The following is a 22229-nucleotide window of genomic DNA, read 5'->3' on the forward strand; positions in this document are numbered from 1 at the left end:
GCCTAATGGACTTTCCTCTGGCGGGCAGGCAGGCAGGCAGGCACTCGTTCACTTTGGTCTCTCTCCCGCAGACGGCGCTCTGGATCACCCTCTGGGGTGACGAGAAGAGCACGGGATTTGAGTAAAGACAAATATGAGAAAATCAGGCGAGTTGACTTGAAACAAATTCCTTAGCCCTTGAGCCTCTGCTTCTTTATCTTTCAAATGAAAATAATATCACCAACCTCATAGGTTTAAGGATTGTAAATTAGACAAACCACCTGGCACTGTGTTTGGCACATGTACGTATGTACTTGATAACTGTCTGTTCCCCTTTCTGGGTTAATTAACTACTGTGTTCAGATTCTCCTCCTATCTGCTCGCACTTCCTTCACTGGCTCCTACTACTACTTCCAACTATGACTCTTCTCCAAATCTCAATCATTGGACTTTTGTTCTTTTCTTCATGCTCTTCCCAGCAAAACAGGCATCCACTCTCATGACTTCAGGTATCTCTCCTCTGCAGCAGACTCCCAGATCTATTTCTATAGGTCTTTTCAACCTAAGCTTCAAACCCACTTTGTCAGTGCTTTCCTGAGCATTACCACTTATAGGTCCTACAATCAATTTAAATCCAACACGTATGTGAAAAAGACTTTCATCTTATATTTTTTCATTAACTCTGATCATATATAAGTCATCATTTTTTATACACTAAAGCACTGTTTAATGGCCATAATGTAATGAATGGACTTTGATGAAACCTTTCCTCTACTGGGGAAAGAGGAGAGAGATTCAACTGTGTGAATCATTGCCAAATGTCCCAGAGGTATGAGAAGCTTAGAGTTTAGGCCTAAGAAGGCTAGATGTTTGCCAGAAATAAGATATCCATCATCACTGCCTCACAACTCAATTCTCAACTAAGTGGATTTCTCAGACTGGAAATAAGAATGAAACCAAATAAGAGACTAATGGTGGATTCAGTGGAGCTAAACAAACAAACAAAAACAGTTTTCATTTTAGAAGAGTTGGTAACTTCCTGTGAATGAAGTACGATACACAATCCCCCAGAGCAGTGTCTGTTCAACTGTGCTAGCCTATCTGGGTCTAGACACAGGGGGCATGCGCAATTCAGTTTTCCACAGACCCCTACAAATCTCTGTTGTCTTCTATCCAGCCTGATACGCATATTTATGTTGCACGCTGGTCCCCTGTAGTCATCTGAGTTAGGAACACTTGATTTCAAGGCTTTTAGATATGAGAATTTAGAGGCTGATGAAGTCCTTCACTATTAGGATTGCCACAATCAGAAATCTTCTCTTGGAAATGAGTGATTTTATTCCACTTGTATTTGTTATGTTGATTTCCTTTTTGCTTTCCCTCAGGTTTTTGATAAATTTTCTTTGGAAAGTATCAACCCCTATAATGCTTTGTAAAAGGAAAATAAAGAAACAGGCCTTTTAATACATCCTTGGGCCCAAAAGAAAAGAGGTGGTGGCCGGTGGCAGCAGGGCTCAAGAGTGACTACAGGAACCACATTGGGAAAACCCCAGAGGAGGCAAAATTCCGAAGAAATGTAGCTGAGAAACATATGCAGCCATTCCTTCCTCTCTGGAGATTTTCATTCCAGAGCTCAAATACTGGTGGATTTGTGTTTTAAATAAGGAAAACCATTCCTTTGTATGCCCAAGATTAGATTTAATTGAGCCCCACCCATGATTTTCCTAGTCTGTCAACAGTACCACGATTCTTGAGCTCACATAGGCATACCACGGACAGACTAATCTTCCCAAAGATCACTTTCCTATGTCAATTCTCCAGCCAAAACTTTCCACAGCTTCCCACTATCTACGACACAAATGAGTAACTACAAGAAGGAAGTGCTCATCTCCTTCCTAGGAGATGTGCCGGTTTGAGAATCACTGCCTGTAATGATAGATGTTAATAACTGAACACAAACCGGCAAATAAATGGAATGCCGGCAGAAAAAAAAAAAAAAAGCTGAAACACATTTACCTTCAGAATGAAGTACCAATCTTCCAGAGCAGCATTTAAGGCCCCCCAACAACCTAGCCTGAAGTTATTATCTTGCTAACCTTTTTTTCGACTAATCCTCTCCCACTCATTATTATTTTACAGCCTTCACCCATGTGCTTCCCAGCTAAAATGTCTTCCACTGAGTTCCCTAGCAAAACCGAAACCGAAAACAAACATGGAAGTCCAGATCAAGTCCTGCCTTTTGCAGGAAGCTTCTTCCGATCACTCCACTACCGTGGCCCCTATCACCATTCATTAAGCACAGCAAAAGCTCTTTGACGATAATATTCTCATACCCTGTCTGCTCACAGAACCTGGCACGGTGCATATACATCACGGAGAATACTGGGAGAATGAATTAACCACAGGGTTCTCTCAATCAGAGAACTGACATGCATGCTGGTAGGGAGGACAGTCTCCTGCATCTAGACTTATCCTTCTTTACGATGCCCATGAAGGCATACTGGGTCCTGTGCCTTCCTCTACATACTGAATACCAGGCATATGGTAGCAGGGCAGCCCTTCTAACTGTGGAGGGAGAGCCCAGAGGGAGGAAAATTTGAGGAAAGAGGAAACTTAAGAACTTACTTTTGGCTGTATGACTAATGTTCTTTCCAGGATTTTGGTAGGTTCTTATTCTTTTGGTTTTTGTGATATTTAAATTCTTAACTGGTCTAAAAAAGAGGTTCTGGGGTCACTCAGTAAGAAAAGATTCAAGGTTGATAGTTCATCCCAAAGTTGGGACTATCTCCCAATAAACAGGCAGGTGAGAGAATGGCAATCAGACAGCATTTCTTTCCTTAGGCTCCTCATCTATTTATAGTAGGGCTATCTAGATCTCGGGCTACCAACAGGTGATCATTTCACGGCCTATTCATAAGGTAGGGAAAATAAAGAGGAGTGGGAAGATAAGATTCATTCATCCATTCAACAAATATTTATTTCATGCCTATTGTGTGTAGAGGCACTGTTCTATGCACTTTGGATAAACCAGTGCACAAAACATACGTACTTGTCTTTGCTGAGCTTACACATTCTAACAGGGGGAAGATACCATAAATGATGAATATAATGAAATAAGGAAATTTTATAATATGTTGAAAGTGAGTGCTATGGAAAAAATTAAAAGTAGAGCTTGGTAAAAATGAAATGGGAGTGCCATGTACAGAGGGGCAAGGATGTGGCTTGCAATTTTAAATAGGATACTCAGGGTAAACTCCATTGTGAAGGTGACATTTGAACAAAACCATGTATTATATTTTTGAGACACCTCCCCTTAAGAGGTGTGACTTAATTACCCTCCCATTGAGTGTGGCCTGAACTTAGTGACTCACTTCTAATGAAGGGATTACAGTAAGATAGTGATGGGCTGTCACTTCTGAGATTAGGTTGTAAAAAGACTGCAGCTTCCATTTTGGTCTTAGTCTGTCTCTTGGATCACTTGCTCTGGAGGAAGCCAGGACCATGTAATGTGAGCAGCCCTATGGAGAGGCCATATGACAAGGCAATGGCACCTCCTGCCAACAGCCACATGAGAGAGCTTGGAAGTGAAATCTCCAGCCCCTTATGATAATGGCATTCCCAGCCAACACCTTGACTGCCACTTCATGGGAGACCCTGAGCCAGAAATCACTCAGCTTAAGCTGCTTCCAAATCCCTGACCCTCAACACTGTTTGTTGTTTTAAACTATGACATTTTGGAGCAATGTGTTATAAAGAAGTAGATAACTAAATTTTTTTTTTTACATTTATTTATTTTTGAGAGACAGAGAGAGACAGAGTACAAGCGGAGGAGGGGCAGCGAGAAAGGGAGACACAGAATCCGAAGCAGGCTCCAGGCTCTGAGCCGTCAACACAGAGCCCAACGCAGGGCTCGAACCCATGAACCGTGAGATCATGACCTGAGCCGAAGTCAGTCGCCTAACCAACTGGGCCACCCAGGCGCCCCAGTAGATAATTAATATAGACAAAAAGGAAGTGAGGGAGTTGGCCACACAAATATCTGAAGAAAGAGCATTCCAGGCAGAGGAAACAGGCTGCAAAGAGGACTAAAATCAGGTGGTAGTCAGAGAGAGTTAGAAAAACAGCACAAGGCCAGTGTGGATGCAGTGGAGTAAAAGAAGGAGAAAGTGGTAGGAGATGAGGTCAGAAAGGTAACAAGCAAAGTCCATGGGGCACCTGGATGGCTCAGTCGGTTAAGCATCCAACTTCGGCTCAGGTCATGATCTTGTGGTTCGTGAGTTCGAGCCCCACGTCGGGCTCTGTGCTGACAGCTCAGAGCCTGGAGCCTGCTTCCAGTTCTGTGTCTCCTCTCTCTGCCCCTCCCTTGCTCATGCTCTGTCTCTCTCTCTCTCTCTCAAAAATAAATAAACATTAAAAAAAAAAAGAAAGGTAGCAAGGTCCAGATCATGTAGGATTTTGCTCTATAAGTGTAATGTGAAGCCAATATGAAGGACTTTGAGCAGGGGAGTATCATGATGTGATCTGTGTTTTAATAAGATCGCTTTGTTGGTAATGGGCCGAAGGAGGCATAGGTAGCAGCAGATACCAGTAAGGAGGTTACTGCAATAATGCAAGAAAGAGACAAACATGGCTCAGACCAGAAGGGTAGCAGCAGAGGTGAAAGTATGCATGTGTTTTGAAGGAAGAGCCAACAGGAGATCCTGATGGACTAGAGGCAGGATGTGAGAGAAAGAAGTCAAGGATGACTCCAAAGTTTATGGCCCTAGCAAGTGAAAGAATGATGTTTCCATCAACTAAGATGTGAGGAGGCTGTTGGAAAAGCAAATTTGGGGGTAAGATTAGGAGTTCAGTTTTGGACACATTGAGTTTGACACTCTGGCGGACTTCCGTGCGGATATGTTGAGCAGGCAGCCCAGAGTCTGGGGGGAACGTCTAAGAATAAAAATTAAATTCGGGATTCATCAACAAGGTGGTCAAAGCCACAGACTACATGAGATCACTAAAGGAGTGAGTGAAAAAATATAAGAGCACCAAGGACTGAATGCTGGGCACTCCAACGTGAAGAGGTAATAAGGGAGAAGAACCAGCAAGCGGTTTGGAGATGGAGCAACCAATGAAGTAGGGTGAAGGACAGGACAGTATCATACTACAGAAGCCACGTGAAGAAAATCTTGAGAAGGAATTAACCAGCATTATATTTAAATTTTTTTAATGTCTATTTAGTTTTGAGAGAGAGAGAGAGAGAGAGAGAGAGAGAGAGAGAGAGAGAGAGAATGCGTAATTGGGGGAGGGGCAGAGAGAGAGGGAGACACAGAACCCGAAGGCTCCAGGCTCTGAGCTGTCAGCACAGAGCCTGACGTGGGGCTCATCCCCATGAACCACAAGATTATGACCTGAGCCAAAGTTGGACACGTAACCAACTGAGCCACCCAGGTGCCACAGAATTAACAAGCATTATAAAGGAAAAGCCTAAATGAGAAAAGATCAGCGAACTCAATTTTCCCTGTCGCCCCATCCTTCTTTTTCATTTCCATATCTTCCCTTATGCCAAATGCCATGGCAGAGATATGTACAAGAGGCTGTGGGAATAGCAGGATAGTGTCCCTGTGCCTGAAAGGAGAGCAGACTGCGGAAAGGAAAAACTGTCATGGAAAACACAAAAGAGATGATGTCTGTGCAGAGTCAGGAAAGCTAAATAGGAATCTGCCACGAGGACGAGACAGAAAAGAATACCAGGCAAGTTGGTCAAGAGATGTATGGGCATTAAGACTTCAGTGTGGTAGGGGCCCCTGAGTGGCTTCGTCCGTTGAGTGTCTGACTTCGGTTTCGGCTCAGGTCATGATCTCACTGTTCATAAGTTCAAGCCCCACATTGGGCTGGCTGCTGTCAGCTTGTCAGTGCAGAGCCCGCTTTGGATCCTGTCCCCCTTTCTCTGCCCCTCCCCTGCTTGCACTCTTCCAAAACTAAATAAATATTTTTAAAATTTTCTAAATAAAAAAAATAAAATAAAGACTTCAATGTGGGAGAGTGACAGAGGATCAGACTGCAGAGGTCAAGAGGACCAAATCATATGCCATGACCTTGTGTGAATGACCTTGTGTGCCATGCAAGGAGTTTGAACTTTATCCTGTAGGCAACCGGGAACCCCTAAATGACTCTAAGCAATCTGGTTTTCTGTTTCCGTTTCAAAGAGACCACTCTGACAGAACGCAAATTCAACTGGAGGGGAATAAGGACTGACTGAGTGACAAGCTAGGACACTACTGGAAGGTCAAACCAATAAAAGGGGGACGGGGGTGGGGGTGCTAATCTAAGGCAATGAACGCCGGAATAGAGAAGAGCAGATTCAAAAGAGAGTTGACAAGTTAGGCTTTGAAAGTAAGGACAAACAGAAAAATGGGTAACTGTCAAGTTTCCAGCTTAGAAAGCTGAACGGATACTGGTATGATTCCCCAAGATAAGGAATAGAGGAAGAGAAATGGGTTTAGGGGAGTAGATGGTTTCTTTTGGACAAGTTTAGGGCATTGCATGTGGGGCATCCAGGTGGACATGTCAAATGTGCAGAAAAAAATATGGGCTGCAGCATAGTAGAGACATAAGATTGGCACTCACTGGTGTACTTGTGACAGTTGAAACTGGGGTCTGGATGAGATGCCCCAGAGAGGGAAGGGTGAGTGGATAAGGACAGGATCTTGAGTAACACTAACATTTAAGGGGCAGGTAAAGAATGGAACACTGGCCAAGGAAACCAAGCAGAGGCTCTCTGTGAATGAACTCAACAGGACAGCAGATTCCAGGTTAAAAGATCATCTTCCCCAGGGATCACTGATATAACCTCTAGCTTTCTAAGAGCAGCAGTGAGTATCTTCACAACTTGAAGCATCTGCTCTAGCATCGGGCTGCAACCAGGCAGAGAATGAAGACAGTAACTTAAAACTAGACAGGACACAAGGCTACATTTAGGACGCTGAGTCAAATCAATGCTACCTATAGGTACATAACTATAACCATATAATAGACATTGGTGAAGGCACTATACCGAACGGATTAATTTAAATCTTACAAGGCATGCAGCCTGCAGCAACGGGAATGACTGGCTATGCTGAATACTCTCCTCTGAAGATAGGGAAGGAGAGAATCCGTTAAGGCCCCCTCCCTAAGGAAGCCAACTTCACGCAACCGCTCAGGTTTTGGTGTTAAGGGCTGATTCCCCGCCAGGGGTTGCCAGCTGCAGAGGGCGGGGCTCTATTTTGGGCTGCCTGCTGTCCCTGAGCCTGGCCGCGTCTGGTTTGAGCAGCATGCAGCCCCAGTGACTCACACACCCATGCAAACCGCCTGTGGCTCAGTGGCACGGCCTCGGAATGCCAGCCTCAGGCCAGCTCCCTCCTCACCCCATTACACTGGGATAAATAAATAAAGAGCCCGCCAGCAGCCGCACAGCCTGATGGCAACCAGATGGAGAGAGGGAGGCATGGACAGGGCCAGGGGAAGGAACTCCCTCCAGTGGACTAGAGTGAGAGAGGGCCATGCCAGCCCCATCCTCCTAAACTTCTTTAACACAGTTCCTACTGCCATGTGGTAATAGTCTCCCATTCCTGGACTCATCTTCCATTCCTGATGGTGCCTCCCAGCCCCCAGTCCTAGGAAATGCTCTTTATGGGGATCTTCCCTCTATGAAGATCAGACCAGCAGCCACTCCATCCAGCCAACTTGAGGAACACTGCCAGTACTCCCCCTAGATCAGGCCACCATCAGTTGGCCCCCTGGGGCTCCCTGGAAATGAGAAATCGAAGGCTCTTGGCAGGAGAGGAAAAACAAAAGAACTAAATATGAAGATGTAACCCCTGTTCAACCCTTAAATATTTTTCCTGGCCTTAGTCTCCTAGAAACTTCCCTGCCCTACTGCCCTCTGTGCTCTATCTCTATGGCCTCTAGCCTAGAACTAGGAAAAACAGACCCTAGGCACTGACCGCATGGCCCTCTGACATCAGCCGTGGCCCCCCTCTACCTTCATCCCGAGCTCTCTGTCCCCGGTTTGTTTATCTTCCTATGTTGCTTATTTTGATGGCACATCCTTTCAGCTGTCTTGGGTGACCCCATGACCCTTCTGTGTCCTGTTTGTAGGACCCCAGGCAAGAAGAGTAACTGAAAAGGTACAGTGGCCCTAAGAAATTCTGCAGTCCCATGAGGAAACGGGTTCTAGCGGCTATGCAGGACATTCAGTGATCCCAGAGGACACTGCAGTGATCCCAGAGGTCACAAGAATTCCACATTGTCCTAGCCCTTAACTCTCCTCTAATTGGTGTATACAGCCAGTTAGCGTGGCAAAACAAAATAGGGACGATCCCAGATAAGAAATGTAGGCGGTCCTAAACATACAGCTACAGCTACATGACCTTAGGCAAGTCATTTAACCTCTCTGGGGCCCAATTTCTTAATCTATGAAATGGAAAGCTACAGCCACTTGTCTCTCAACTCCTTTGCAGATATATAAAATTCCGTTAAGTCTATGTGGTTTGGGTGTGATCCACCCAGTACTTAGAAGACCAGTATTCCTGAAGTAATTGGTTCCAAAACACCAATATTCTTCCTGGGTTGGCACCAGGACTCTCCATGCTTTCTCATTCGATTCTGCAGGATTGCCCCCACCCCAAAGCATGGAAGAGAGGAGCTTCCAATTTTACAAATGAGTAAATGGAGGCTCTGAGTACTGATTTATCCGAAGCTGCAAAATAAACCAAGAGAATAACTGAATACCCCAAATATAGGTCTCACAAGCAGCACTGTATGCACAGGCCACACCGCCACACTTTTCATGAAATTCCCCTAGCACGGATTTACCAACATCTTCATCCACAAACTTAGTGAGAACCTACGACTCCTAGGCACTCTGTTCAGTGCTGGGGATACAGAAAAGCATTCAACACAGTCCTTGTCCTCAAACTGTCCACAGATCAATGGAGGAGAAAGGCATAGTCTGGCAGACATATAAACGGTAATATCACAAAGCTGTAAGTGGTAAAACAGAGGGAGGAACCAAGGTACTATGGTGGCGGGAAGAAGGACTATCTTTACAAGGAGAGTCTGGAAAGGTCTCCCAAAGAAGCCAAAGCTGACATTTCAAAGATTAATAGAAGTTTACAAGGTAGATAAGGCCAGGGCGTTGGGCATTATAGATTAAGGGAACAGTGTATGCCAAGACATAAAGGCTGAAGAAAGGCACTTTGGCAATTCAAAGTCATTGTCTGTCACTGAAGTATAAAGTTCATAAAGAAAAATGTTAAGAAATCAAGTTGGTAAGTATGTGGGCACTAGATTAGGAAGGGACCTCTCTGCTGGGCTAAGACGAAGCTTTGTATTGTTTAACTAAGGGGCTGAGGCAGGGAATTAGCATGTCACCCCCAGCCTGTGTTAACCTCCTTAATACCTACACTTATGGACAGAGGAAGCTATCTGGCAGAAAAATGGCCTAGGAAATCTCTCTGTGGCAAGTGTAATGGTCTCTCTTTCCCCATAAAGACTTGAAATCTCCTCTGCTTCAGGACTCAACAGTACATGCTTTCCTTCTTCTCCAGAGTTAAATTGCTTCAGTAGGTGGACTGAGCACTCAACTCGCATTTTTTGCTCTTAGTGTTAAGACCCCAAGCATCATGGCGTCTTGGCTTGGCCAATGCACAGAGGCAGAACAGAAGGTTCCAAGTCAAGAACACCTGCTTTAGGCCTAGCCCTGTGAAAAACATTAATTTCATGTTCAAAAGAAATATGAGTCACCGTCCCTGTCCACAAAGAGTTTACAAATTAGCCTAGATGACAAGACAAAAATATGAATAATCTATACAGAACGCAATATTATAATAGCATTATTTGCTTACATAGTAAAGTACCAACTTGGGTAACACATATAATTAGAAAACAGGGCAATAATACTAAGGTACTCACTGTACAACTAACCAGTCCCAAAAGAGTTAGAGAAGGAGAAGATCAATATTGACTGTTATTATCAAAGGTCACTATTATTAATACTCCCCCTGTTTGGCATTTAATAGATGTTTCTTTTGGCCAAGCTCAATCCTTAGAAGGGAAACCTAGGCAGGAGCTTCTGACAGGCCACAATTATCTACTCCCCATTCATTCCTTTGCCAGTCCCCTTGTATAAACACTGTGATTTTCCACAGCCTACTGTGCCCACAAGACAGTTCCCAAATGGTAGCCCTGTGCTTTTCACCTTCCTCTGCTGTGGGATGTTGAAGGGGCCTGGACAAGTAATAATAACTAGCCCCCCACCCTATAATCCAGACCTGCGATCTGATCTCAACAAGCAAAAATTTATCAACTGGTCAACCAAACTTTCCAAGGTTAGAGAATTCCAAATGAAATCCCTACGTTAACAGAGATGTTTTACAAATGTTAACCAGCCCACTTTCGCCTTTTATATTCTTGCCCCCTATTTCACCCTATCTTCCCCAATATGCGTCTCAAGTTTTATCAGATTTTCTCTACGCACCTTTTTCAGAGAAAGGACTTCCCAACCATGCAAGCGAGCTAACACCCAAAACGCGTGAGAAAATAAAGCAAAGTTGCGCAAGGAAAAAGAAAGTTCTTATTGTTGCATACACTACCTCTACCATAAATTGTTCCAAGAAGGAATTTTCTTCAAATGGCTCTGTCTTCAGCCGATCTGTAATAAGAAGGGATACAGAAAAGAAATATTAGTCTTAGGATGAGCTTCTTGACTGTGAGAAGGAAAAGAAACGGAGCCCAAGATTTCTTGGGAAAGAGCATAAACATGCAGCACCCAGCGTCCAGCAGGAGAAGGGATGAGAGTGTGTGAGCAAACAGGAGGAGGAAAGGGTGATTAGCCACACAGGACATGTTCGGTGGCAGCATGTGCTCTTAGGAGTTTTTCCTGCCACGAAGACAAAGGTCAAACTGAGTTTTTATTCTGAAGCTGAAACTCTAGCACTTCCTAAGGTCCCAAGTCTGTGTCGCCCTCGTACAATTTTGTATAGAGCTGTTGGCCCTTTTCCAAAGTCCCCCCTTGCCATAACCTAGGCCATGGCTGGACTCAGTTACAGCTTCTATGGCTACTGGACACCAGCCAAGTCCTCAAGGCAGAGAGAAGTGTCACCCAGCATCTGGTCAGCATCTCCCCAGGGAAACCCATCTCTAATGCAAACGACTCTCCCCTTTTCTGAGGCCCTTTGACCATCTGAACCATTCCCCTCGCAACACCCCCAAAGAATACCCTCTCACCTCGGCTCAGCACAGCCCCACTCTCCTGGTAGTCCTGGATCTCCAGATCTTTCATTCGAAGCAAGGTTGCTAGCTCCCTCCCTTGGCACTGCAAGGCCAGGCTCATGCCCATGAGAGGACGAATCAAATGCTGGGAGACCTTTCATAGAAGAGACGTCCATCAGCCAACAGACACTTACAGAGTACTCCCTAACACTATATTAGGAACTAGGAAAAATATTGAAAAATAAGTGTTTTCACAGGGACTTACAGTTTCATAGGCAAGCAATCCATCTACACAAATACAGTAATAAAATAATTAAATAGGTATGTGAAAGAAGTTCAAGGGTTTTCTTCGCAGCACGGATAAAAGGATGGGAAGAATAGAGGAGAACACAGGGACAGATAACCCGGAGTGGCAATTTAAAGAGAAGGACGTGGGGTGCCTGGGTGGCTCAGTCAGTTAAGCATCATCTCTTGCTTTCAGCTTAGTTCATGATCTCACGGTTTGTGAGTTCAAGCCCCACATTGGGCTCCATGCTTACAGCACTGAGCCTGCTTAGGATTCTCTTTCTCTCCCTATCTGTCCCTCCCCTACTCATGCTCTCTCTCTTTTTGTCTCTCTCTCTTTCTCTCTCTCAAAATAAAGAAATAAACTTAAAATTTGTTTAAAAAAGAAGAAAATAAAGAGAAGGATGTGACAGAGTTGATAAGAGGAAGGTGTTGCCTCAATTCTCCTCAGAGACTGAGGGACAAAAGCGGAAACCCAAGTAACCTTCAGGAAAGTAGGTGTGGCTTAAACAGAGTGAGCTAGCTGGCATATAACAGAAGACAAAAACCAACAGAGAGTAGAGAGCCTTGGGTCAGTCTCAAATTAAACCCAGACACTGATTACGAGCCATTTCAGGGCTGCCAATAGCCCAGAATGAGCCCAGAGTTTCAATTTGCTCCCACAAATGCACCAAAGTCTCAGGTCATAGTAACAGAAGCCAGCCAGTCACCAAGAGGCCAGCCTGGGAAGGAATAAACCGACTAGCACACCTTGCTTTTAACAAGAGATAAGAAGGACGTGAGCATAGCCACGCCACCGAGCAGCTAAGATGGTATTCTCACATGATAATACACAGCTATATAGGAAAATCATTTAATTCACCTACGCAAGGTATTCAGTAGCTTTAGAAAGGAGAAAGCCATAGCCAAAGAAAAAAGCTAAAATCAATCATCTCTCTGTGGCTAGTGCATGCTATCGGAGTTCCTCTCCCTACCCCCAAGCAGATGAGCTAAAGGAGGCACTAAGAAGAAATGCCCTAGATCAGAGGTCAGCAACATTTTCTGTATGAGCCAGGTAGTCAGTATTTTCAGCTCTGTGGCTCATACAGTCCCTGTCACAATAGTCAATTCTGCTATTGTAGCAGGAAAGCACCCACAGACAACGTGTAATACATCAGGGTGCTGGGGTTCCAATGTAACTCCTGAAAAATAGGCAGCAAGCCAGAGGTGGCCCACTGGCAGTAGTACACCAACCCCCACGTTTCTCTAAGGACAAATTAGGAGAAGAGATGGGGGGGGGTGGGGAGGCATAGGTGACAAGGGTTAGTGGCAGCAGCTTTTGTACCACCACCAGGACCCAAGAAGTGCAGGGTACTGACACAGAGTGGAAGGCCAGAAATCAAGTCTAGCTGTAAATACCAGTCACTTCTTTCCATCACACAGTACATCCCAACCTGGTCCTATTTCTCAGTTCAGGTCCTTCGGATAAACTTAAGCCTCCAGGAAGTACTGTTCAAAATGTGGCAGAAGTTCTGCCTCGGGAAAATTAATCTGCTCTAGACCCAACCCTCTTTCCTAAGAATTATTTTCTTAGGTTTGGTCCTGTTCAAGGTAGATTAGGAGGAAAAATAGGTGAATACTTGTATGAAAGTAAGTCAATGTTTGCAGGGGTTGAAGTGAAAGTAATTACAACTGGTAACCAAACAGTGTCACCGTCCATCTGGTAACAGCCTTCAAATAACAGAAACTCCTGGGGTGCCTGGGTGGCTCAGTCAGTTAAGTATCTGACTTCGGCTCAGGTCATGATCTCATGGTTCCCGGGTTTGAGTCCCGTGTCGGGCTCTGTGCTGACAGCTCAGCGCCTGGAACCTGCTTCAGATTCTGTGTCTCCCTCTCTCTCTGCCGCTCCTCTACTCATGTTCTGTCTCTGTTTCTCTCTCTCAAAAATAAATAAACATTAAAAAAAATTAAATAAAAAATTTTTAATTAATTAATTAAAAAATAAATAAATAACAGAAACTCCTAACGTAGTAACCAGCCTCTCTCTGGGAATCCACCTTAATAGCAATTTCTTTGAGTGGCAGTAAATATAACAACATGAAACACAATGAGAAACAGTTTTTAACCAATGCCATGTTCTAATTAAATATGGTAATACCATACCAAGCACCTGAAATGATCTATCAGACTCTAATGTCTACATAGCAAAAAAAAAAAAAAAAAAAAAAAAAAAAAAAATTTAAGCTTTTTATCAGTAAATATTTCAATTTCCCCAACAATTTCATAAGATTGGGTTACACCACTCTGGATTATCAGGGTATAACTCATTTCAAAGTTAGATGAACACTAATATAGATAAGTATGACAAGGCATGTGGCTGAAGTAACAGATTTCAGAGCAAATCCACAGATACTACAAGGAAAAATCTTGAAGTACTTCAGGTGAGGAACACCCCACCCCTTCATTTACAGACAACAATATATGAAGAGAAGGAGTTCAATAAGTCAATTCAACAAATAACTACTGTGTGCCTCATACATATTCTGACCCTTTGAGGCTTCTGCCCTCAAAGAGCTCACAACAGTTAAGGAGGTCAGGAAGTGTGGTGGATATAGAGGCAGGAGCTGCCGATCTTTTCCAGAGGAAAAGCTACTTATAACTTCCTCCGATGTCTTCATATTTCCCATTGAAATATTTACAAGTCAGAGGCAGGAGAGCAGAATGGCAGTTATCGATCCCGAGATGAATTCTATCAGGTTTGGATATAGTGAAGAGCGCAACAGACTGGGAATGACATCTAGATTCCAGCTCTGGTTCTGAGAGCACCTAGATGTGAAAATGGCTTAATCCCAAGCACCTTCAAGGTCCTTATCTTTTTCAAGGGAAAATTACGGAGTCAGAGTATTTGCTCTCACAGGTCCACTATAATGCTAAAAGTTCAGTAATACTACATATGTTCTCGATTTACTCTTCACGATTCCATAGTAAGGCTGTGACTGGCATCTCCCCTTTAGAGATGAAGAAACCAAGTCTCGTAAAAATTCAATTATTGGGGCAACTGGGTGGCCCAGTCAATTAAGTGTCTGACTCCTGATTTCAGCTCAGGTCGTGATCTCAGGGTTCATGAGTTGGAGTGCAGGCTGTCAGGGCAGAGTCTGCTTGAGATATTCTCTCTCCCTCTCCCCCCTCTCTGTTTGCCCTTCCCCTGCTTGCTCTCTCTGTCTCTCTCTCAAAATAAATAAAAATTAAAATTAAAAAGTTACATTAGATACTAGGAAGAACGAAGGAAGAAGGGATAAAGGGAGTTGGCTGGAAGCAGAAATGGGCTAGGAAGCGGTGACCCAAAGCTCTACATATTCCATGATATCCCGCAGAGCCTTGAGAACTAGTAAGTCATTAGTGTGAACATCCTGTGTTGTACCCTCCTGTTCTCCTGCATGACTAGTGAGAGTTTAGCTGCGTAATCTCTCTGGAAGACAATTTGGCATTATGTGAGCAAGAGTGAAATTACAAATATTCCTCGATTTAGCTATTCCACTGCTAGTTTACTCATATGTTTACACATAGGAAAAGTAAATACAAGGACAGTCGCCAGGCATAACAACAAAAGAATGGAAACAACTTAAGAGTCTACTAGTAGCATATCAATTAAATACATGTTGATATATTCATTAAATAAAACTCTGTTACCATTAAAGAATATTAAGGCAGATCTTCTCAATATAGTGCTATGAATGATTTCTAAGTTCTAGAATTAAGTGATGGATTATGTGGATAGCATGCTGCCATTTGTGAAAATGCACATACACACACCCAGATACGTATTTGACTGAGTATGTACATACTTACATATATACAAACCTACGTATAGCTTTAAGAATTCACAAGATGGCATCCGTAGTTGCTTTAAAGAAGGAAAAGGAACGACTAGAAAAAGGAGTAGAAAGACCTATTTTTTCACACTAGACCTTTAAATGCTATTTGAAATGTTTGTCTTTTGCATGAATTACTCATTGAAAAAAAATGAAATAAAAACTATCACAACAATGAGTAACAAACAAAAATTATGACTGTGTGACCTCACAGACACACACACGAGCCTGAAATAGTATCCGCCTACACCCTTGACAGTGTCCACTGGCTCTAACTTTTTCCCTGTAAAGCCTCCTCAGGTTCAGGGGTTTCCCTGGGATGGCATGCTTCTTCTTTTTTTAATAATAAATATATTATTTTACCTTAAAGCACTATTGTTCACCAACTGATCCATACTCACGTCTCCCTGTGGCCAGTCAGGACTGATTCCACTCCAAACACTAATGCTTCTTTCCTTATTGCAGCTGCCCAATTAGAGAAATTTGCCTACAACAGCTAGTTTTCCCTTTACATGGTATTTTCCATTCTAATATCATTATATAAGTGCTCTTTATTCTTTCAGGGAGAAAAAACAAAAAACAAAAACATTTGAGCCCACCAGCCTCCTAGGAGACCTGCCTCCGAAATCTCACTATTCTGAATTTCTAGGGCTGTGTGATGCACAGCTAGTTAGCTATAGCTGGCGCTTCCCAAAGGCAGCCTTAATGCTTTGGTCCCGGAACAGGCATTATCAAGGGAACAGTGCCCCCTGGTGTTACTTAGAAAAAGTTAACAGGGTTTTGAACAAAAGAGCGACGTCCAAAGAAGGATGGAAATTTTCATCAAAAATTTCAATTAAAAACAACAGATATCAATGACTGCTATCTGCTAAGCACTGCTGATGGACCTTAGAAAGTCTGGGATGAGAGGCGCCTGAGTGGCTCAGTCGGTTAAGCGAGTGACTTCAGATCAGGTCATGATCTCACAGTTCATGAGTTCAAGCCCGTCGTCGGGCTCTGGGCTGACAGCTCAGAGCCTGGAACCTGCTTCAGATTCTGTGTCTCCCCCTCTCTCTGCCCCCCCCCCCGACTCGCACTGTCTCTCTCAAAAATAAATAAACATAAAAAAATTTTTAAGAAAGTCTGAGGTGAATGAGAAGTAGTTCTCCGCAGCACCCAAGCCCAGCTTTACTGGATTCTAGATCAATGGGGCGCCTGGGTGGCTCACACAGTTAAGCATCTGACTTCGGCTCACGTCATGATCTACTTGCGGTTTGTGAGTTGGAGCTCCGTCTTGGGCTCTGTGCTGTCAGCTCAGAGCCTGGAGCCTGCTTCGGATTCTGTGTCTCCATCTCTCTCCCCTCCCCTGATCACGTTCTATCTCTCTCTCTCTCTCTCTCTCTCTCTCTCTCTCAAAAATAAATAAACATTTAAAACAAATTTTTTTAAACACATGAGAGAAGAGCTTCTCAAAAAGCACTTTGTCACTCACATCCACTCTGTTGATGCCAAAGCATCACATCATCTCTGGAAAACTAAAGAGGGGCTATAGGAAATGATGCCCACTTGTCCACTTGTCTTCAGGTCCTTCTGCTGATAAACCTACACCCTGAGACCTCCCTTAGAAGACGCAAGCCTCTAATGCTACTGACTGAAACAAGCCATTTATATAAAAGGGTAGAAGGGACCAGTGGCAGTAATTCCTGCAAACAAGTTTAGTGTTTACTCTCAAGCTAATTCCTAATAAAAGCTCTTGGGGCCTAGAAAGCTACAAGTGAGCAAAGAACATTATCTTCCTAGTGGCTGAAAATGGGCTCTTGAATCAGACCTACCTGGGAGTAAAATTCCAGCTCATTCATTTATAAGCTGGATGACTCTGGACTGCCTTCGATCTCAGCTTCCTACTCTGAAAACAGGGATAAGAATACTTACCTTGCAGGGCAGTGGTGAGGATTAAGTGACAAGAAGGGTTCAGAAAGGTACATGACACTACATACTCTGCCCTGTTGCCAGGCTGATCTTGATAAATTACAAATTGGATCACGTTAAACCCCTGCTTAAAGTTTTTCAGTGTATCCCTGTTGCATTTAGGATAAAATCCAAACTCATTAGAATCCTTCAAAATCTGGTCACTTACACTTCATTTCCCACAACTCCCAGCAGTCATGAAGTTCCCCCACTTGCCCACACTTCTATATCTCCTTGTTTCTCAAAATACACTCTGGCCTAGAATGACCTCCTGATCTTCTCCCAATTACTTCCTGCTCACCTTCAAAATCAGCTCAGAAACCATCTCTCCAAAAAAGGTTTTTCGGACCTTTGATCATCCTGAGCTTACCTCAATCAGAGAATTTGCCATACTTTATCCCGTTTTCCGTCTGTCTTCTCACTAGATTACGAACTCCAGGAATAGGCTATATTGTGTTAGATCTAAACACCCAACAATTAGCCCATAGTAAACACCTAATAAATGTTGAATGAATAAAGCAATGAATAAAGACACACAATAAAGCAGGTAAACCCAAACTCTGCAAGTAAAGGATACACCAGTCAAGAATCCATTTTGCCTTCTGTCTAGTCAAGGAAAGTTTTCCAACTGGAGAAGAATTTCAAATGCAGTCCACAAAAAAAGTAAAAGCACCTAAAGATTCATTTCAAAGCAGCTGGCATTCCCCTTTCCCACCCCATATCTGAATTGCACTCACCAGGGAAGGGTTAGCTAGGATGCAGTGGAAATTCCAATAAAAGGGGAGACCAGAGAGCTCACTCTGTACCCGTAGTATCATTGCCTCGTCCACACGATCACAGGAAAAGGTAGCTTTGCCAGGGCAAGCAGTGTCCTTCAACAATGGGCGAAGCAGATCATCCAAATGACAGAGAAAAGCTGCAGGGGGGGCAGTCAGGCGCTTGTTCAGCTCCTAAAAAGACAGCAGGGGTCGTACAGAGTGAGACTACTAAAAGGAAACTGACTCCCCACTCCGTAACAGCAAAGGAAAGCTCGTTAACATGAAGACAGTGGGCATGAGAAGAAGGGAGGGAAAAAAGACACAGGAACAGGAAAGAAGAAAACAAAAAGAGAGAGCAACTGGCCTCCTTCACAATCGTGCGTGTACTGCATGCCGTGCAGAAACTAACACACGTACAACCAAATGGAAAGATCCCAGGGCTTTGGGTAGAAGTGCAGGACACTCATTGGAACTGTCTCAACCTGATCCGACCTCCCTTGGCAACCTACAGGCCAGTATGCTGGTTGGTGTGAATGTACCCTGACCTCCACTGAGACAGAAATCGTATCCACGACCGCCCCACCGCCGGACTTCTTGTCACACTTACCTTGGCTCTCTGGCTGACCACACTGGCGTCCACCTGTTCGTGCCACACCTGTTGCAGATCTGAAACCAGCAAGGCATAGCCCTGCTTGGTGATATAAGCCTTGACCAAGAGGGAGTTCTCGGCGAGTGGCAGCCACGCCCATGGCTGCATCAACAGACCTTGCTCCAGTTCCTCCATCTGCAGGAAAGTCTTAATTTAGGAAAGTGCCCCGGGGTACTGCAGGCCTGGGGGTGGGGGCACCACTCAAACAGCTCTATATCAAATAAGCCTTGTGAAAGACTCCTCCCTCATAAGACAGAAGGCACGGACTTAAATCCTCCCCCTCCCCCCCCCACACGCAACCCCCCTCCTCCCATCCCCTGCCCCACATGTAACCAGCTGGACAACCTTACTACCTCCTGGCCACTACAGATCTATTTAGAATTTTTTTTTTTAATTAAGTTCCTAAAGGGCATAAAATATCTTTCTTCCATAGTGTTCAAGCCTTGGCATATTGGTATGAGTATTTCTGCTTGCTAACAATATAACTTAATGTGGAAACCTGAACCATTCTTGTTACATCTTTTTTCTTTTTTTAATGTTTATTTATTTTTGAGAGAGACAGAGACAGAGCTTGAGCAGGGGAGGCGCAGAGAGGGAGAGAGACACAGAATCCGAAGCAGGCTCCAGGCTCTGAGCTGTCAGCACAGAGCCCGATGCGGGGCTTGAACTCACGGACCATGAGATCGTGACCTGAGCCGAAGTCGGACGCCCAACTGACTGAGCCCCCCGGGCGCCCCTCTTGTTGCATCTTTATCACATTCCTAATAAAAACATCAATGCTACCCTGTCCCAGAACTTCTAGAAGTAGTTCTTGTCTTATACAACATCATAAGTCATAAGTGTCATGAGCAGGAAGTTCAACTTATTTGATCATTATCTAGAAATAAAACTCTAGAAACTCTCAGAATTTCAAATATATATTTATATTCTCTAAATAGATATATACATACATATAAACATATACATATACATACATACACATTTATATACACATACAAACATTCCTCAACACAGGGATTCTTAATCTAGTGTCTGTGCTTGTGAATCCTCTGAAATTATATGCATAATCCATGCAAACATGCGTATAGCCATTTGGGAGGAAGAAGTCCACAGCTCCGTCAAATTCTCAAAGGGATCAATGACACACATATACAGACCTAATAAACTCTTTTGTTTGTCCAGAAGCAAACAAAAAAGCCCCAAATCCCATTTCGAGAAGAATGTGGGTGACTAAGAAGTCATAAACACAAGGCACGGCATTTCGCAGAGGTAGAGACAATTCATTAACTTCCATTTCACTCATCCCCCCAGATCCCCAACCCAAGGTACTGTCATGCCCTGCTGTATATCCTGGAACTCCTGGAAACCAACTTTTCTAGTTCAACAACTAAATTTGTAGTCTTAACTTAGTAGATGTTCTGTAACTATGGTTACTTTACAGGAAGTCTGGTCATTTTTCCTGTGGGTAAAAAAAAAAAAAAAGTGATACAATTTCCTTCATTATTTCAGTCTATAAATACAAAGTGAAGTGAGGGAGTCGTCTTAGAATATAAAGGAAATAATGAAATTCCTTGGATTTCATTAACATGATTAACATGGCTCTATTCCTCCTGTCATTTCCATCACAGTCTAAGCCGTTATTCTTACAACCATAACCTCGCTTTTGAAGAGGGGTCTTGTAATAAAACTTAATTTGTACAGTCAATAGTGAGGTGAAAAGTAAATATATTTTGTGATTTTTATTTGCAGCAGCCTTGTGTTTGGAGGATGGGACTGCAGTCACTTCCCATCTGCCGCTCCCACAGGGAGGAGATCTTGGAATGATTAAGCTAGCCCTCACTAGACCAGAGTTCCACATTGCCAAAGGTCACAAAGTCAAGTGAACAAGTGAAGTCGCCAAGCCCTTCAGTGCACCCTCTAAGAGTGCCAAAATTGGGTTGATTCTCCTTGCCTAACGCTTCAGAAAGCCTGGAAGCTCAAAACCCTCAAACTGTATAGTTGTTTTCCGTCTTGTTTGGGGGTGGGAGAGGAGTCTAAAATGCGCTCAGGGGGGCGCCTGGGTGGCGCAGTCGGTTAAGCGTCCGACTTCAGCCAGGTTACGATCTCGCGGTCCGTGAGTTCGAGCCCCGCGTCAGGCTCTGGGCTGATGGCTCAGGGCCTGGAGCCTGTTTCCAATTCTGTGTCTCCCTCTCTCTCTGCCCCTCCCCCGTTCATACTCTGTCTCTCTCTGTCCCAAAAATAAATAAACGTTGAAAAAAAAAATAAAAATTAAAAAAAAAAATAAAATGCGCTCAGGGTATGGGGCACACGGGTGGCTCAGTTGGTTAAAGCCACAGACTTCGCTCAGGTCAGGATCTCACAGTTCATAGGTTCCAGCCCCATATTGGGGTCTACGCTGAGAGCTCAGCTCAGAGCCTGAGCCTGCTTCGGATTCTCTGTCTCCCTCTCTCTCTGCCCCTCCCCTGCTCGCGCTCTGTCACTTTCTCCCTCTCTCTCAAAAATAAATAAACATTTTTTTAAATTAAAAAAAAAAACGTGCTCAGGATCAAGAGGCCCCATAGGAAGGTCTGAGACATTCAGCACCAGACCTGGGATTGGCAATGCTCCCACCACGCGCGTCCTATTGAGTTCAAGGCCTCTGAATCTTATCTTTCCCCACCTCCCCACCCCCCTTCAAGGCCGTCTTTAACCTTCATGTTAACAAGATTCATCCATTTATTATTCTTGAATGACGCTTAGGAGCGCCGACAGTCAGATGCGGTAGTCTGAGAATCCGGGTCCGCACCGAGTCCCGCCCCTCGGCCCAGCCCCTCTCTCGGCGCAGCTCCCCCACCATCCTGCAGAGGGCAGCAAGGCCCCAGCCACCGTCCGGGTTGGGCCACGCCCCGTCCCTCCGTGGGGACCAACCCTGGCTCCCTTTACCACAGCCCCACCCCAGGAGTCGCCTGACGTAGTTTCCATCCGCCCTTGCCGCGAGGGACTTCGCCGTCTGCCTCTCCACTTTGACAGCTGTGGCTGCACCGAGGCGCGGCTCGGGACCCCTCGGGGGTAACAAAACCGACCACCGGCCGCTTTGCAGTTCCGAGGAGCCCGCCAACCAGTAGCCACACAAACCCGCCTCGCCACCGGAAGGCGGGCTGCGCACGCGCTGCGCACGCGCCCCGCCCACCCACGGAGGCCCGCCGCAGCACCCGGGCCGCGCGCGGCTCCCGGCACGCCGGCGGAATCCCGGGGGGCCTCTCACCGCCTGGCTCCGGCTGAGGCCTCGGCCCTGATTCGAACCCGACACCACCTACCGTGAGCGGCCGCGAGAGCTCCCACCGTCCTCTCAGCAGACCGCGCAAACCGAAAGGCCTAGAGTAGAGGCCTTTCGGGACCTAGGGGCGGGGCCGAGGCCCGACGTGGGCGGGGCATCTGGGTCCTCGCGGCAGAAGAAAGCGAGCTGGGGGGCCGCCGCTCGGAGAGAGCGGGAAAAGGGCCGCTGGACCCGCTGCTGGGAAAGTGGAGTAGTAGTGGCGCCCC

General features: G+C 44.9%; 1 protein-coding gene across 2 annotated transcripts in view; it reads right to left on the minus strand.

The window, feature by feature from the left end:
- NHEJ1 (non-homologous end joining factor 1) overlaps positions 1-22109 on the minus strand; it is an 82224-nt gene extending 60115 nt beyond the window's left edge. For both annotated transcript variants that reach the window (XM_043577855.1, XM_043577854.1), the window contains exons 1-5: positions 22004-22109; positions 18666-18842; positions 18038-18250; positions 11233-11371; positions 10599-10657 (exon numbers count right to left, since the gene is read on the minus strand). In XM_043577855.1, the coding sequence (XP_043433790.1) occupies positions 10599-10657; positions 11233-11371; positions 18038-18250; positions 18666-18842 (588 nt within the window). In that variant the 5' untranslated portion in view covers positions 22004-22109. The remainder of the gene's footprint in view (positions 1-10598; positions 10658-11232; positions 11372-18037; positions 18251-18665; positions 18843-22003) is intronic.
- Positions 22110-22229: the final 120 nt, after the last annotated feature.

The sequence above is a fragment of the Prionailurus bengalensis genome, chromosome C1, assembly GCF_016509475.1.
Source record: "Prionailurus bengalensis isolate Pbe53 chromosome C1, Fcat_Pben_1.1_paternal_pri, whole genome shotgun sequence".
Taxonomy (NCBI): Eukaryota; Metazoa; Chordata; class Mammalia; order Carnivora; family Felidae; genus Prionailurus; species Prionailurus bengalensis.